At 40.6% G+C, this 18,269-nt stretch overlaps 1 protein-coding gene across 8 annotated transcripts in view; it reads left to right on the top strand.

Annotated features, from left to right (window-relative positions):
* Window positions 1-18,269, top strand: part of LOC122577958 (TWiK family of potassium channels protein 18-like) — a 361,683-nt gene that overhangs the window by 291,180 nt on the left and 52,234 nt on the right. For all 8 annotated transcript variants that reach the window (XM_043749715.1, XM_043749711.1, XM_043749709.1 and 5 more), the window contains 2 exons: window positions 10,425-12,860; window positions 13,879-14,164. In XM_043749715.1, the coding sequence (XP_043605650.1) occupies window positions 12,501-12,860; window positions 13,879-14,164 (646 nt within the window). In that variant the 5' untranslated portion in view covers window positions 10,425-12,500. The remainder of the gene's footprint in view (window positions 1-10,424; window positions 12,861-13,878; window positions 14,165-18,269) is intronic.

The following is an 18,269-nucleotide window of genomic DNA, read 5'->3' as shown; positions in this document are numbered from 1 at the left end:
GTCAGCGTTTCCCGAGCGTCTGTGTTACCGCGCAGCGATTCTCCCGTTATATAGGGAAATCTAATTAATTTCCGTTTTGTAATGCCGAATTAACGAATTTCTCGATGGTGGCATCGTAACGAGCCAGGACCTGGTGGCGCGCGGCTTCAAACGCAATCCGGAGCACGTAATTCGGCTTACTTCCGCTAATGAAGGAGGCCTGCAACGACACAAGCGAACGCGTGGACGTAGGTCAATTTCGACGTTGCATCTAGAATAATATGAGCAACGGAGCTCTGAGAGACGGCGAATCGATCGACGTGCCGGACAATTCGAATTCATTCGGTTAATTCCACCGGCTGATTCGGCAGGTTTGCATGGCCAGGGGTCCTCTGCAAACGAGAGCAAATTATTGTCATACCGACGATAATTGAGCATAGCCTGCTAATAAACTGAACCGAATTGCCGACTCTTCGCGAGCGGCCGGGATTCGACCAATTGTGGCCACCGACCGAGACTCCCGCCGTCCAATAACACTCTCTTCCCGTTTATAGTAAACGCCGTGTTGCGTTTACATCAGAAATTACCGGGCCGATTTGCCCGCCCCATAAACGGGAAATACCACTTAAATGGAAAAACCTGCCACAGAACGCGTTCCCTCTTTTGTTGTTGTTCGTTACAGCGATGCAGATCGAATGATCGGATTCCAATCTTGTTTAATATCTCCGGTCGTTTTCGTTATCGAAATTACGGAGTTAGGAAACTCGATAGCGTCCTAATCTTGGAAGTTTCACCGGATTCCTAACTAGACTGCGGATTTCCGTGCAAATTCATATTTTTGAGAATATAGTAATTAGGAAAATGGAACCCAATTAGAAGATGTTTTGTCTATCGAGCGTTACGGAAAGCGCTATACTTTGGATATTTTATAGGTAGATAATATCTTCGGTGTTTTGAATTGTCGAAGTTGAGGTTGACTGATTGAAGAACGAGCGGACGAATTTGTAATAGAAAAGTATATTGAAATAATTAAAGGTACAAGTATAAGTATAATGTATAAGTTTATGCTGATTCAGATCCTTACTCTCTTAGCGTTACTAGACAATGGAATGATAGCGAGCGCGTTCATATATTTATAGCAAAAGGACATTACCAAAAAAATTGAGCTTATAGCTTTGCCTGGAGGCTACAGAGAACATAAATAGAAATCTGTTTATTAGTTGCTTTCTTCCTAGACCTTGCAACCCAAAACATAATGTCTATTCAAGCGTACAATAATATGAACCTTTCCTTATTTACAATATTTCTGTGTAATAGCAGTCTCCAGGTCACGGATATACACAAATAAAGATGTAGAGTTTTTCTTGAAGTAGTTACTTCAGCATGACTATTTTGCTTGCGAATTACACGGGATTCAGCTTTTTTTCGTTTATTTTTTCCACTATTCCTATTTTATACCCGGTAATTGATTGCTATATTATATATCCGCTATCTAGTAACGATTAAAATACGAATCAATCATCTTCTGTTAACATGTAGATACCTATTTATACCGAATCTAAAGTTATTAACTTGGTCTATTACACCGGTCACTATGATAAGCAAGTAAACTTTTGGAAACTTAACATTAACCAAACAGTTTAACCACTAATTAATATTACTTTGGATACCCTATATATGTCTTCATGTTTCAAATCTCCTATGAACGCATAAAAATCCTTCAGTTTATTCACGATGGTACGTGCAATATTATGTTTCCAAATCAAAGAAATGGGCAATAGAAAATCGTAAAATTTTTGGTGAAAGGTTGATAGAATTGTTTCTATTCGTGTAGAATTAAACGATAAATAGAATTATAATCCAAATACATTAATACATCCGGATCAGTAGCCTTTAGAATGTCGCTATACATTATGAAATCAGCCACGTGTTAAGTGGTTTCGACTGTAGACTGTCGAGTACTCAAATAATCTGCTGAAACGTTTATCAACAAAATTCAGTTACCGATTATGTGTCGATGCGAATAGAGGTAACGCACACGATAAACTGACGTGGTTTGGCAACTCTTTGTAATAGAACTAATAGCGATAGTCACTGTCGCTTGACAAGATCCAGCGCGCATTAATGTGACATCGACGAGCGGTCGGCCAATAATATCACGTTTACATGCTACAACGTAACATCCGTGTGTAATGTAGCGCGCCGATGGTAAATAGTATAACATTTATACCGGCAATTAACTTCTAATTAGTCTGGTACTACACACACGCGCCGGTTTACATTTACGCTGCCCCTCTAATCTATACAATGTACAACTTCTTTTCATTAAGCTTCACATACGCATCGCAATTCTTGGGAATGAGACAAGTTACCTTCATTTTTCGATGCGGTATAAAAGAATGTTACGCGATACGATTAACTTCGTTTTACAAAATATTCAAGTTAGAAAATTTACCGGAAATATTCAGACATCAAATCATTGCGCGAGACACAGCCAACCAATCATTTCTAATCCATTTTTGTACTAATAAACAATCACGTTTTCGCGTTTATAAAATCAATTGTCTTCTTTCGTTTATTATCTTCTATTTTGCGTGTTATCCTATCAATTTAGTATTTGTTTATTAACATTATGGCATTAGACTGTAGATATTATAGATACAAAAAAAAAGGAAATATATTTCGTTGAAAAGAGTTGTACATTTTTACATAATTCCAAAGAATTTCATAAATTCCACGACGTTGCTCGATACTAATCGATATTTATCATTTTGAACGGAATTGTACATAGATACGTCTGTCCGTCGAGAGCTGACGAGAATCTTAACCAGACAGGAATCCGGAAAAACTGGGAACGAGTTTTCACGGCGAAGTAAGCTTCCTTGCATCGCTAATTTCGGAAAATACGAGCATACGCTCTCGTCTGATGGCATCGCGTAACCGCATTCTCTAACAAGCTAAATCGAGAAAGGACTCTCCCGAACGGATACGCCTTCGCAAGTATCGTTGGTTACGTACAGAAGAGAATTTCATCTCGGAACACAAATTTCAACCTTGTTCCATTTTGCAGCGTTACACATCGGTTCGTTGTGCCCATATTCACCAGGTTGTATACGAGAAAGCAAGCACACCATTTTGAAAGGATGTCATAAGTCGTAGATTATTATTTTTTTTTTTTTTTTTCACGCTCCGCAACCATCTTGTATGCCATGTTGTTATCTCCGCTTCTATTATCTTTGCTCTTTTCTGCTTTTCTTTATCTCTGTATCTCGCGTCATTGTCCTTTTCATTTTAACCGAAGAGCATCCCATCTTTTGTTCTTTCGACAAATTTTTAAAGGATTTATTTTCTTCTGCAATCTCTGAATTCATTTTACCTCGAAACTTTTTCTCACATCGTAATGACGAATAAAAGGTAACAAACGTAATAATTCTTACTCTATTGCCCCCTTATTTTGTGTTTTCGACGTCCACGTAGGTCCTGTTATTTTATCCGAGAGATTACAAATAGAGGAAGAAATCTAGATTACAGCGAACGTAAATATCAATTTTCACGTAACCGAATGCAAATTATCGTTCTCGTGACCCGGAATTATTATACACGCGTTTATATAAAGATGCGACGCGTAACGCACTTTCCTCCTGAGTCGTCTCCGATTTTAAAGAAGACGATACAATACGTCTAGAATATTTTATATAAAATCATTTGCTTGAACAAGTTTCTCGTTCCTGAAAACCATATCTCCGTATCTCGATATATTTTTCTCATATTCGAGGATATTTTTGTCGAGTATCTACTACCTACACGCTTGCAAATATTCCGCCAAGTATAACGCAAGTATTCCACTTCTCATTGTAGTTAAAGTTGGCCTGAAACCTCGCTTCGAAATTCGCAGAAAACCGTGTTCTGACCGAGAGCACGAAGATCCGTGGTCGCGAACACAATAATGGATCAATACCACTTACCTAACGCTACATTGTTCGTGGTTCTCGGTTCTTCCGAATAACCCAACTGTCTCTGTCTCCTTTTATTCCATACGCGGTTGTTTCTGCCGTTTAGAAGCGCGAAAACAGAGGAACGGCTACGTGAAACAACAGAAATTGTCTGCAAGTTGCGACCCTTTTTCTCGAGGTTGTTCCACCTGCTTATGGCTGTGCACAGGTTTTCGCACACGTGTAAATGCACGGTACGGTGTACGTGCGGAAATATCGATGCGCCCGTGTGCACCGAAACGATGGTGATAAAGTTTGGCAAACAGCTGCGAGGAATGTATCGTCGTTATTTGTCCAAGTGTGATAGTTTTTTGTCGCGCCTTTCCCAGCCGACGTCTAACGATGTTTCATCACGTTCAGTTCTTGTTCGAATGTCTCTAAGGTTAACCGAATGGACTTTCGTAAAAAGGTTACAAATGCAAGTACTTCGAGTAACGACTCGTTTGGGCTTGGTTTATCAATCGAACTGGGTGCATCCGACGACTCTTGGACGACCCAAAATTCAGTTCCTCTTGGAGTGTTCTTAACAATCATTCGCAGAGATTTATTTAATATTTGTTAAATTTACGTTTTAACCAGTAATTTAAGTCTGCTTGAAAAGAAGCTTCTGTCCTTTCTTCATTCTTTAGATAAACTGTTCTCTTAGCGGAGCGGTCTTGTCGAAGTCGGTTCTTCTTCTCTGTTCTTTGTAATTATTACTACCAGGAATTTGTATTACGTTTAATCGGTAATTTAATTTTGTTAAAAGAGATTAATTCTTTACATCTTTTAGATAATCTGTTCTTTCGCCGAAGCATTCGTGGGAGCGTACGATATTCGTAGGAATTTAAATTACATTTGATCAGTAGTTTCCTTTTGTTTAAAAAGATTTATTTGTTTCGCGTTTTAGATATTCTGCTCTTTCGTTGAAGTTTTTATCGACGTGTACTTAACGATTGTTAGTAGACATTTTGATCTAATTGATCAAATGATTGATCGATTGATTCAACTTTAATCTATTTTAACTTAATTTCATTTTGTTTAAAGAGATTTATCCTTTTCGCTTTTTAGATAATCTGTTCTTTTTCTCTGGGCGGATGCATAATGCGCCTCGTCGAAAGGCAGGCTGTATGTCGCTAATTTGAATTGTAGAATTCCCGTAATTAACGACACCTCAGCATCGTGCATCTACATTCAAGTACTGTAGCTCACGTGCTGATGTCGTTAGCTCTACGAGCAAGATTATAACACGGCAATTGCCAATGAACAGGCGACGACGCGACGCGGCCCTAATTAGTTCGAGAATCTTGATTAAAGGTCGTAGCCTTTCAGATTGTCACAGCTGCAAGCATCGTCGATAACAATTGAAAAATCGGTCGCTTTGTCTGAAACTCTTTCTCATTTTCTTATCACAACCGTACATTATCTAGTTTCTTAACGCCTTAAATAATCTTAAATATTAAAACACCTACTACGTTACATTTGCTGGAAAATTTCAGCGAATTGTATCTTTTTTTCTCGTATTTCGCATCAATGGTATTTTACAATTAAAACTGTAAAATACTAAAATAAGTAAAGAATAAAAGACAACGTATTTTAATAGATTTTATACTTTTATACTTATATTAGGAAATGATTAGATTCGAAACAATCGCATTAACGTCATCGACGAAAAACGGCTTAACAAAAGCGTTGAAGCAGGAAATATGGAAATAATTCGGAGAAAATCTTATGAAACACAATAAGTGCTTTAAATTCAAAACGGGCCACGTTGTATCACCATGTGTATACCCTATTTTCCATTGATCCCGACTAGTTTGAATATCATGACGGTGCCAGTTTAATGAAATTTTCGATTGCCTGTATTGCCACTGCCATAAATTTTGCATCGCCGACTGTGATTTCGTTGGTCGCTGTACGAAACCGTACAAATTTGAAGGGAAATCGAGACAAAAGCTAATATTACTCCATTTTCGTTCTATCGGATGGAAGCGGAACATCGAAGGCTACTACGAATTTATCACATTTATAATTTATTGATTCGCATAAACGTTTATTTCAGACGAGTCCAGATAACCGAGAAATTTATTCATTCTTTATTTGGTTTAGCTTTTTTAGCGCGCCGTATTTTATTAAAATTAAATTTCAAGTTCAGATGAAACAATTTTATCCTACGAATCTGTCCACGTTTAATAAAATATTCGCAGTCGTTTTTAAATTTAATCGAAAGAAATTTTCCTATTCTTTGCTATCGATAGAGAATGATATTTCGGATACGGTGCTGTCGTAAGTTTATCACAATAAAAATAGATAGAGGGAAAACTGGCAGCCAGCCGGATATCGAATTCGGTATAGTCAGCAGATAGGGGTTTAAAAAGTCATATCGCGTGCTCATAAACCAAAGCTATTTTGACACTTACCTGGCGTTGCTCTATTTGCTAGAAAATTTGCTCCACTTTGCTTAGCGAGAAATTACCTCTCTTTCTCTCTCGGCCCTCTGTCATCCTCTATCTGTGCTCACCACCCCCGAAGCCACCAGCATCCACCTCGCATCTCAGCCTCATCCAATTCCCATTGCTTGTAGTGGTGCGACGCGGCTATTCGAGCAAAAGCGACCGGGTAAATATCTTGCAGTGACGGTAAACGGAATTGAATAAACATTTTTCAGCAAATAAAACCGACAATGGTACGAATTTAAAAGTCGCTGAGACGAGCACAGGTGGTTCTCCCGCCAGCGTAGAAGCGCCGAACGGAGAAATTGCATTTCACCCTTCTTGCTTCCCTTCTATCGTCTACCTGCTATGCCGTCTTCCCCTTCCCGTGCCTTTCACGTTTCTTTCCACCTTTCGTTTTTCTTTTGCACGCGCGGTCACCGCCGGTTCCCTTTCCGTTTCCGCGAACGACGCCAACCCCCATAAAGTCACACGGCCATGATTCTCAACGATGAACTGGTCGGTCGGTGCACTCGACACTCTGAGCCAGTTATCTCCCGATTCTCGCTGGAAATTGGTTATAAATGCTAATGTACGAGCCAGCTGCGGCGCAATCTCCGATGGGTGGAAGCTCTCGGAGGTAAAACGCAGCCGACGTGCAATTTTAAGGTCGGTACGTCGTGGCATTCGTCGCGTCGAAAGACGAATACTCGACTGTTGGCGGAGGAAGCGGAGGTGTTCGGAGGTGCACTCCAATTTAGGAAGTTAGGAAAGTATGCCGGGATCGCTTTGCGTACGAGAGAGAGGTAGTGTTAACAAAATGTCGAAGCGAATGCCAAGGATAGCTATCCTTGTTACGTAAGTTGTCTGAAAGAACATCCGGAGATCTAAGAACAAGGGCGAGGAATTTAGAAATTTCGCCAGCAAGATAACTATCGAACGTAGTTACAAAAAGTTGACAAGTACGGGCTTTGATAATAATAGACGTTAACGCTGAGAAATATATTAATTTCGTGTGAACAACGTTCCACGTCGTATTTTCCACCTAACCGTGCGAAGAACGCAAGGTGCAGCGTTAGAACGACGAAACGACGATGTAGATATCATTAGCCGAATTGCAGAGTTTCACTCGCTTGTGAAAAATTTGCAAATGTGACGATCCATAGAAAGCACGTAATATGCAAAAATATATAGAATATCCAAAGTACAGTAACATTTATAACGTTTAACAGACGAAATAGTTCTTTCATCCAAGTTGTAGTTTCTCGATTATATTGAGAAATATATGTACTCGCATAAATGTCCACGACGTAATTATTATATAGCCGAGAAACAACTCTGGCGAAATAAAAATCGTGCACCGATTTGGTCCACAAAGATTGCACGTTCAGGGGTTAAAGGTTTGTAAAAGGTGTTACGAATCCCATAAATCAATGTAAATAACTCTGAATCGTTTGGCCCTGGTTCGACTGGATCCCGAGCCCCGATAAACCATAAAATTGGAACGAGTCGTCTTCGATCGTTCGCAATAAAGGAAGGAGGAAGGAAAAGGGCAAGAAACTATCGCTCGTTTACGAGGATACACAAGGATGTTCGTAAACGGGCTGTAAAGGCAGAAAACGAAGAGAAAGGCGAGAGAATAGGTGTGGAACGGGTTGGAAATCGGAACGGAAGTGGAAAAGGTGAGGATCCATGGAAGCGCCGTCGCGGGGGCCGATTTACGATCGCGAGTCTGCTTCGATAGTTTGTTCTCAAGGCAGACCGTTTCTCCGCCTGTAAAAAGCAAGATCGAGAACATCGATCAGGACAGACTATAAATTAGCATCGAGTTAGTATCCGACGAGTTCAAATTCATTGTCTCTTCTTTTATGTTTGCGGCATCGGGTTTCGATGTGTTTGTGGCCGTTTGTTTGCTCGGGACGCGAATCGGTAACTGGATGCGGCCAATTTTCCTGTTCAAATACGGATGCGCGTGTCTGCCAATGCTCGCTTGTGAACTACATTGGTTTCCAGGTGCCGAGTAGAAAAGAAGCCCGGCGAACGCTAAATCCTTGGAAACGTTCCTCTACGGGTGTCGGGGTTTTCAGAAACCGAGGTTTTCAGAAGGAAACCAGCGAAACAGGTTTTATCGCTGGTATCGAATTTTGAAAGGTTCGGCTCACGCGCGTCGAAACCACAGAGGAATCGAGGGAATAAAATTACTACTGTTAACTAGCTCGAACCTCTCCCGTGAGCGATCGCGATAAGAAAATTGAAAAGTCGAAGAATCTTTTTACTCGTCGTCGATCCGTTTGCTTACGAGGTAAAATTACCTTTTAACCTTTGTTTGTTGCGTACTTAGATTTTTATATTTGACCGTACCTATGAATAGACTGTATCTGTGTACAGGTAACAATACTAAATTTTACGTGATATTTACTAAGTATTCCGATACGTGCTGTAATATATATTTTAGAGAAATACATGATTTTTAGCATTCGCCTCTTGCTAGGTTTATAAAATTTGTCTTTGAAATTGGTTTTCCAATAATCTGCATTAATTTCCCAAAGCTGTTATTCCTGATTTCAAGTGGCGTTCGCTCATCGATTCGTTAAGTTCGTTCCATCGCTCCTCGATAGAGATTAAATCAAGAGATTGTATCGAGATTAATATCAACGAGATTACCAGTGATTTTTATCGCGAAAATGACGAATAATTTTTCATCGTTTTCCAACGGAATATGATGTCTGACGAATCAGCTTCGTATTTCCTCCAATTATATAAAAACGAAGGTAGTAGATAAAGAGAAATCGCGAAAGATCGGTGCAACGTAACTTCATAGACTGTGTATTTTTTTTTTCTGCGGCTGTACCAGCCGTATCACATTTCGGGAAGAATCAGAGATCCAACACTAGCCACAATGGGTTCGATATACCGGAGAAGACAGTTGAATTCGAGGTGGACGCCGGACGTTGAATTATCGAGGCAGGCCCTTTGGGAAATCGTGGTGGAGTTCTTTGGAATTTCTGTTGCCTCGTGTGCCTCCTTCGGTTACCGGAGAACCTTCCAGCGGAGGGACCATAATCGATGATCATCCTCAAATCCACTAATACAGAACTCGCGAGATCGTACAAAAGAAAACGTAGGAAGGTTGCCGGATAAAAATGGAGGGAAGTACGGCCGGCATGGTGAATCAAGGGAGAGGAAAAGTCGATTCGTCTTAAACGGAAACCGTGACGGGTATAGCGCGATTTCTCCAGGCTCCGACATCCATAAATGCATCGCAAGATCAACCGGTTTAAAGCCCTTGGAGTTCTTGATATCCACGCGTGATTCAGGATCTGTGAGCGACTCGATGTTCAGTGATATTTAAATTCGAAGATTCCACGGAAGATTTTGTATATACAGAAATGTATAGCGACGGCTCTGGCGTCACTGTTGAAATCTAGGAACGCTTCCGTGGTATTTTTAATATCGTCGTAACACACAGCTATCGAAATTCTTCGACGATCGCAGCGAGGATCAACATTTTGAATAAGGGCGAATAGTAAAATCGTGATATTAATAATCGAAGGAATCGCGGCTTTGTTGTTGATAGTTGCGTACACGCGCCCCTTTCTACGAGGAAAATATCATACGCTATTGGAAGGAAACTTGGTCCAAACGGAAATATATTTAACGTATTTATTGATTTCTAATTTTATCATTTAGTTTCGTTTCTCGATAAGAGCTTCTCAGAAGCCAAACTGATCAACTACGCTTATTATAGGGTTTACCCATCTTCACATTATCCAGACGCGGAATTGTTATTCATGGTTATTTTTATAAATTTATTCGTCGCAAAGAGATAACACGAATAATCGTAAATTCTGAGGAAGAATTAAAAAATAATATTTTCGATTCTCATTCTTCTATGCGTTTTAATTTAGGGGGTCGGTCAACATAGATGTGAACGACTCGTATATTGAAACATTAAGCGTTTTAACAGCACTCTGCTGCGGAACAAAGAAAAGCAAGTATAAAATCCATTCAACGAATTCAACCTTCTTGCTTTTGTTTGCAGATTACCTCGATCGTGCGAGAGGAAAACGTCGCCAGGTTCGCGCGTCGCGGTCCGCTGATTTATTCGCCAGGCTCTGGAATGAATACACGAGGATGGCACGGCGTACAGGACACGAGCAAATTAGCGGATCGAGTGTGACCGAGTTAAGCGGCTTTTCGCGGTGAGTTTTGCTGCTGCACGTGAGCCGACGATGCGTTAAATCGACGAGCTACGACCGAACGAACGAGACTAGAAGGAAAAAGGAGGAGGCAAGAAATAAATAAATGCAACAAGGATGATAAACGATAACGACGCGCATCGTGAAAGATTCGTGCGAAACGCAGGACCACGCAGCCGCGAAATGCATCGAGAATACTTATTCCGGAGATCTTGTTTGTCAGAATGAAGCCTTGAAGTTGTCATCCACTTGCTTGCCGGTTGCGTTTCTGTCTGCATCTCGCGGCTCTACTCGCGGCTACGTTTCCCCTTTTCCATCTTTTCTTCGCGGACTAGAGCGAAGAAGAGCGAGAAACGAGAGCGCGAGAGAAGAGAAAGAATGGGAAAAGCAGGAACTGATAGCTTTACATTCAACCGGTACGAAGAAAAGTTTAAGTGACTCATGCAGACACTCTTGGAATTCACTCTACGCCGTTATTTAAGTTTCCATTTTACCGCTAACAGAGAAAAAGGCGTCGTCGTCGTCGTCGTCGTCGTCGTCGTCGTCGTGTAGGGGAAGTGCTCCTACGTGTGTCACAGTGACGTGGTTTCCGTTCGTGACACCGGATCGGATTTAATCGATTGGTACGCGCGTCGTCGAGAGACAACTCGATACTGTACGAACATCGCCCCTTCTCCACGAAACTCGAACGAGAGTTTGAAAATTGAAATTGTTTAACGACGTATCAAAGACAGGAGGGACCACCGAAGGAAAAATTGGTCGCAAAGGATAATCGGAAATTGCAGGCAAGCACGGTAAAACATCGCCTAACCGATGGCAAGATGCTGAAATCGAACAACGCTCTTAAGGCTCGTAAAGCAGAATTATGCGTTGCATAACGTCGGCGGATTCTTTAATAAGATCGAGTTCGACGTTATTGCACCGGCACCCATAAATATCTCTTAAACGTATGCGTACCTTAAGAGGGCAATATCCCCGAAAACGAGGATCGAGCCTTTCGATTTCGTTCTCGATAGAGAGCCTCATCCCGAGGTAGAACTAATATCCCAGAAAATATCTCAAACATCGATTTTGTCCATAGAATTCCGGGCCGCGTTCCAGTCAGGACAGCCGTCCTCTAGAAAAATGACGGGAGTGCCCGGCTCGCATACGATCGAACGTTCCCTCGGATCCTACGAAATCCCTTCGTGATCTGCTTCCGTCGAACGACCATTTTCTAAGAGGATAATAAAAATTGGCGGTGACCGTAATCGGAGTATCCCGTCATCCCGTCACGACTGTCCTTTTATTTCGAAAGCAGCAACTTTCGAGCCTGGTTTAAACGTTTCTGTCATAAACATTTCAGCGCGAGTCGTTCACAACGTTCTACCGTACCGCGTGCCCAATGGAGTGTTTCGAACCGCGACTCGTTCGCAACGAAGAATCCGACGCTTCGACGACTTTTATTTACGGGACACCGTTAAAAGGAATGGATTCGCGGAGATCGCGCAGACGATCGCGCAGAAAATCGTCGAGGAAGCTATCCACGATCAATGTCAACGACTCGATCGCGTCCAAGTAAATTGCACGACTCGACTATGCCCACCGTGTCGTTCGTATTTCTAGGAGAAAAAATCGGCCCGACAATCTGCCGGATGATCTCTAGTTGGTATCGAACACAAATATAAGAAAGGAGAGACGATCGTTTCACTCTTACCGTGGAGGAGTGACGTTACGACTCTCACGCGAGGTCAGCTCGAGGGATTTCAAAGAAGATTAGAAGGCCGTTCTTATCTCCCTATTTCTCTTCCTCGCCATCGGTTCCCTCTATCAGCGACTTGAGCTGACAAATGCGAACGACAGGCCGTGCTAAGGTACAGTTCGACAAATGAGAGTCAGAGGACAGAATTGGGTGATCCGGTAGGAAGGGAAAAAATAGAATGGAGAAGGACAGCGCGAGACATTACAGAGCTTACGAGGGCTTCAAGCCCGCGAACAATGGCAATACATCGTCCTTGAAGAGGTCCACATCGGACCGCTCGAAAACACATCCGTCGAGACAAGTGAGGTGCCTTTGCTTCGGCGGAGTGCCGGACAAGGCCAGCCAGCACTCCTTTCTCAAAGGTTGTATTATAAACCTTGGAATATGTGCCCTCCTCGTGGCTTACACTTTACTCGGTAGCTTCATCTTCCTTGCCATCGAGGGCGGTACCGATGCCGGGATACAACAAAGGACACTTGCTACCACAATAGCAGAGAATCAGCCTACTAGACGGAATACCACCGCTTGGCTAAAGCAAGTGAGTGCACAACTATTGATTTCCACCCGGCGGTTTTTCTTCCCTTTTTTCCTCCCGCTTTTTTCTTTTTTTTTTTTTTTCATTTTTCCTTTCATTGTTGCATTTTTACGGTTCACATGGCTTGAATATTTGTCACTTGCCACGTAACGATTCACGCTGTTACGAACGAACGCTCTTTCTCTCGAGCTATGTTTCATAAATTAAAGCGAAATAAATCTTATATTACTTGCTGTTACGACCGTTTGAAACATGGACATTTTGTTACTTTCCATTCTATAGATTTCAGAGAAATTTTTTCGTGATATCGGAATTTTCCCCCCATCGAACTATTTTGTACAAAATATTTTTTACCGAAAAATACACAGGCAATAAATCGAATGGTTAACGGTAAAGATACAATCGAAAAGACTTTACCGAAAAATCATCCAATTAGCAATTGATCTTTCTTTTGAAAAGAACTATATCCGCGTTCGAATCAGTGCCATTGCATCAACGTTACTCGCGTGTAGTATCGGTGGTGACGCGCTGCTTCGAATAAGCATGACGGTATTTGATTCTTTCCCAATTATCGCTTAAGCGAAACGGTAACGAATTTCGACTTATCGTTGCATCTTTGATCAGAATCCCGTTTTCCTACCTGAGATGACCTCAGTGAACCTGAATCAATCGAATTATCGGTGCGTTCTAGCGTTGGCGCTCCGTTTCAACCAAGTTTTATCGATTGGTCGTCGCCAACTAGTTTCTTCTTCCTTCTTTGAAGCGATACTCGTTCCGTAGAGTCTTCTGGCTGGAAAAGATATTTCCAGTTTCTCTTCGTCTTATCCATATCTATCATGCGCTGTTATTCTTCGACGCTGATAAATTCCAATAAAAATTTTCCTTCCACGCGATTCTTCCTTTCCTTCTTAAATCAGCAACTTTTCGTAAGCGCGTACGTACATGAAATATATTTTCGCCAAATTGTATTTGTATCATTTTAATGAGGATATTTTTTCTTTCTTTTTTTTTTGCCATTAAGGTTAATCACGAAGCACGAGCGAAGACGGTGGAAAATATATGGATAATTACGGAGAGTTTGAACATTCTTTACCGTGAGAACTGGACGAGGCTGGCTGCCCAGGAAATCGCACGTTTTCAGGATCAACTGGTGAAGAGGATCACCGAAGACATGATAGCGACCCAGAACGCCGGAACATATGTCGGAAGTTCCGCTAGTGATACCGTGACAGAAAGACGGATACCGGAATACGAGTGGAACTTCGCCAAAGCCTTTTTATATTCTCTCACGGTGCTGACGACGATCGGTAAGTGTTTCAAGTAGAATTATACGACGATATAAGTACGCTTTGATTTTTATCCAGAATACGTGACATACTTCGATTATATACGTATATTTATATTAAATTGATACAATAGCTAGGACGATGAGGTCAAGTATGACACAAGTAGATCCTCTATGAGTATTTCATGATAGTTTTGTCAGAGATTCCTTATTCTCGAAAAATCATTTTTCTTGGTTTCTAATTTTCATGTATTAGGTTGTCCGAAAAGTTTCTTTCGTTTTAGGAGGAAATAATAGACGCACAATGTTTTTTGTTTTCTATTAGTTTAGTTAATTCATTGAATTATGCACGAACATAATAATAGAAGTATAACGAAATGGATCATATCTAATTCAATAAAATAGTATAAGAAATTGTTGTTCATCTATTATCATCTTATAAAACGGAAGAAACTTTTCGGAGTATTAACAATTCGCTAACATAAATACATTTGCATTGTAGATACATAAATAGCACACATGGTACTTTCCTAATTATCACGAAGAATTTCTCTGCTATGAAGACTTATACCACGCGTTAAATCAAAAACGTGTTACTACAATTTTCCACTTCCAGTCATCGATTTTTCATAGTAACGATCGATAGGTCTGATCGACGACCAATCTCGTATATGTCTAGAGTTTTGCGCGCAACAAAAGACCAGATACCTATTCGACAACTGAGAAAATATATCGTGCAATAACCTATGCAGTTACTCGCTTTTGACTTTATCTATGCGGCCGTAAAGTCGCTTTGGTAGCTTATCATCGATCTCTAGTCTCTGGTATGGCTAAATTTTATGAAAGATCCTAGTTATTCGTCTACCATGGCGCAGATTTAAATTAGCAGAGTACGAAGATACGGTACGCTATAAATCTGACAAAGCAAATTTAAACGCAAGCCGATTCCTTATCGCACGGCTCTGTTGTAAAATCTTTTACTGTTCACCTATAAAACGTTTCCAGTCTGACGCTAGCTAAACGAAATTACATCAGGTCAAAGTACTGCGGGATAAAAATCAGAACATTGATCGAGAAACGAGAGTTGCAAACCCAAGATGCAAAGGCAACATAGCGATTCCAAAATTCGCAAATGACAAAGTATCTTACCTTGAGCAATTTCTGCGTGTCGTCGTTTAACACATTAAGGGCCAAAGTTTTGTCGACGCAACGTCTCGTTTGTAATTTTTCTTCGATCGATTTACGTTATTCAGATCTGTTTCTCTAACCTAGTGGCTGTGAAAAGGAATTTCAAAGATCCCCTTGCAAATAGTATTTTTTCCCACTGTTTCTTCTGCCTAGATTCTTCAATTACACGAGATTCGAAGAAGTTGAAATATGTATAGTATTGTGATCTCACGTACTACGTATTTCTTGATCCCCAATAGATAAAGACGTTGACTGCCACGCCAATTTTATATATTTTGTTGTAACGATAGATTGCTACACCGTGAAACGTTTGATTTCAGTCAAACATTACACCGACAATGTTATCCGAGTCATATTCGCCTCGTTGAAAATTGTTTAGCCCGTGAAACTTATCCTATTTTGATCATCCTAAAAAAAAAAACGATCACGATATGATAATCAACGTGTTAAATCTTTTATCTGGAAATATTCGGTTGGCAACTAAGTGATTGCGGATTTTGTCATTAGGCGATATCGCAATAGGCAATTACTTAGTTGCCAACCCAATATAAGTCCCCGTATTTATGTAAGTTAATTCTTGACACGCTTCGAAAGGCGAGAAAAGCGGGATTTACGAGTGCACAAAATTCGGAAATAGCGTAGCCACGGTGTACGGAACGTTGCGCGCATTCCGTTAAAAATGAAGTACAATTTGCAATCGGAAGCTGTATTAAAACATAAGGGCGAAAGAATTTCGGCGCGTCAGATCGGTCTTGGCATTAATCGAAACAGCGAGCATCGAGATTTCGCGGATGATATCTCTGTTTGAAGGTAACACGCTCTCTCGTAAATACAAAATGAAACGACAGAGAATTTTACATTCGAACGATTCCTGATAAAACGTATCGGTTTCGCGCGCGGAAAACGCGACAGACATGCGGCGAAGGGATACGGGGGTGGAGGCAGGAGAAAAAAATAGGATAGAAGCAACAAGAGTCGGTGGTTACGAGGTCGAAAGGGTGAACCAGAGGCCGGTATAGCGAGCATCAATTTTCAAGGCAAACAAAGTCCAACATTAACGTGTAATGGCCGTGCCGTTGACTGGACTACTGTTGTCCGCTTTACATGTCAGAATACTCGGCATACATACACGCAAACCGACAATTCCAAATCGTTCGACTTGCCGGCGTTCGAACCGAGTGACGTCACGTCCGATCGTTTACTCTGGTTATTACTGAAACAGATTGGAAGTCTATGAGTTTTGTGGATATTGCAAAAAAGGGGAGAGAAAGAGAGGGAGCAGGAGGAACAAGAGGGAAAAGTAAATAAAAGAGTCGCGAAATGAGTGAACCGGGCGCGCAGCAATAATCAGGTAGGATACGGAACAGCTTATCAAATTATTCTTCCTGTAGTCATATGTCTCTTCTCATTTTCTTCCTTTTCTCTTTTTTCTTCCTTTTTTTTTTTTTTTTTTTAACGTATCGACGATTGTCTTTTACGACGAAAATTCGATAATACGCGATGTAATTAAAACTCTTATCGGTCCAGCATCATATGCTACTGTTCGGAAGTGTCAATCAATTGAAAAGGTTTTTTTGTAGTATCCATACTTTCGAGGCAATATCTGACACATATCAGTATCAGCGTCCTGAAATATCAAATTCGAGTATTTGCGATTTTATCAAGCCATGATTTTCAATCCGGGCTCAAACATTTTTGAAACATGTAATATCTGGCTATTTAGTTAAGAGCACTGACCTCCTTTCCCCTCGGATTGTCGAACAATAATAATAACAGCTATCCGGTGTGAACGCGCTATCTTGAACCAAATATGATATACCTTTTGGTCTACCAGGGAAATTATGCGTGTCGTGAGATGAAAAGAATTGGAAATCGCTGTTGTAGAGTATGAAAGCAGTACATAAAGTATCGATAATTTTGTTAGGTAATAAACAGAGATATCGATACTTCCATGAAGTATCAACTATACATATTGACTCGATGTTTGTATCGGTTTGCTATTGCTCGGAAAACATTCGTATTGAAAATTGATATCAGTAATCTGAAAGTTACGATATCTTCCGATATTTCTCGCGCAATTGTTGAAACATCATCGATACGTGTCGATATCGATCCGATGGTTGTTTACGGACGGTAGTACGCGCCTGATGAAATTTATACGATGTTTGGTTTAATCGTTAGCGTGATGTCCGTTAGCATCGAATTAACGTTCGAATGCCATTTGGCGAAGGGAAGGTGTTCTTTAGAGATAGGCGGGGTGGCGGGATCCGGTCGACTTTAAAATACGTATAACCTGCACACTGAATGATTCGCGTTTTAAAAAGCGTAGATTTTTGTTGCACCGAGAGGTGGTGATTGAAGCTGAATGGGTTCCGTGCCGTGAAATCCCGGTGAGAACTATCGTTTTTGTAGTCGCTGGGTATTGAGTCATTGAAAGCGTGCTCGTTCTTTTTTTGTTTTTAGTCTTTTTACGTTGTTGGGATAGCTGTTCATTTAACGCATGGGTTTGATGGTCAAATGAGGAGGATTTTTTTGTACAATTAGCTATGTACTTGGCCGAAATTCAAAATCGTATATAGATAATATGCGATATTTATTTCTTTCGTTTATTATGTAATATCCATTTTTTTTTGATTAATTATGATAGATAAATCGTTGAAGGCAGAATTGGTTCAATTCTGGATACTTGCAATAAATTGCAAGACCTTCTATTGCACTATTGCAATAGAAAAAAAGATGTTTTGTGGAACATTAAACTTGGTATGATCAATATGGTGGATGAAGCGAAATAAATTATCGATGATCATAAATCATGCAGAAACAAAAGAGAACGCTTTATCGTTCAAATAATTTTTATCGAAGCTTTTGATCTAAAGCGGAGATGGGATACAGGTATCGCAAAATATAAATTCTTATCTTTTATAAATGTTTCAGTTTCG

Source organism: Bombus pyrosoma, linkage group LG3, assembly GCF_014825855.1.
Source record: "Bombus pyrosoma isolate SC7728 linkage group LG3, ASM1482585v1, whole genome shotgun sequence".
In the NCBI taxonomy this organism is placed as follows: Eukaryota; Metazoa; Arthropoda; class Insecta; order Hymenoptera; family Apidae; genus Bombus; species Bombus pyrosoma.
This window is presented reverse-complemented; position numbering and strand designations above follow the sequence as displayed.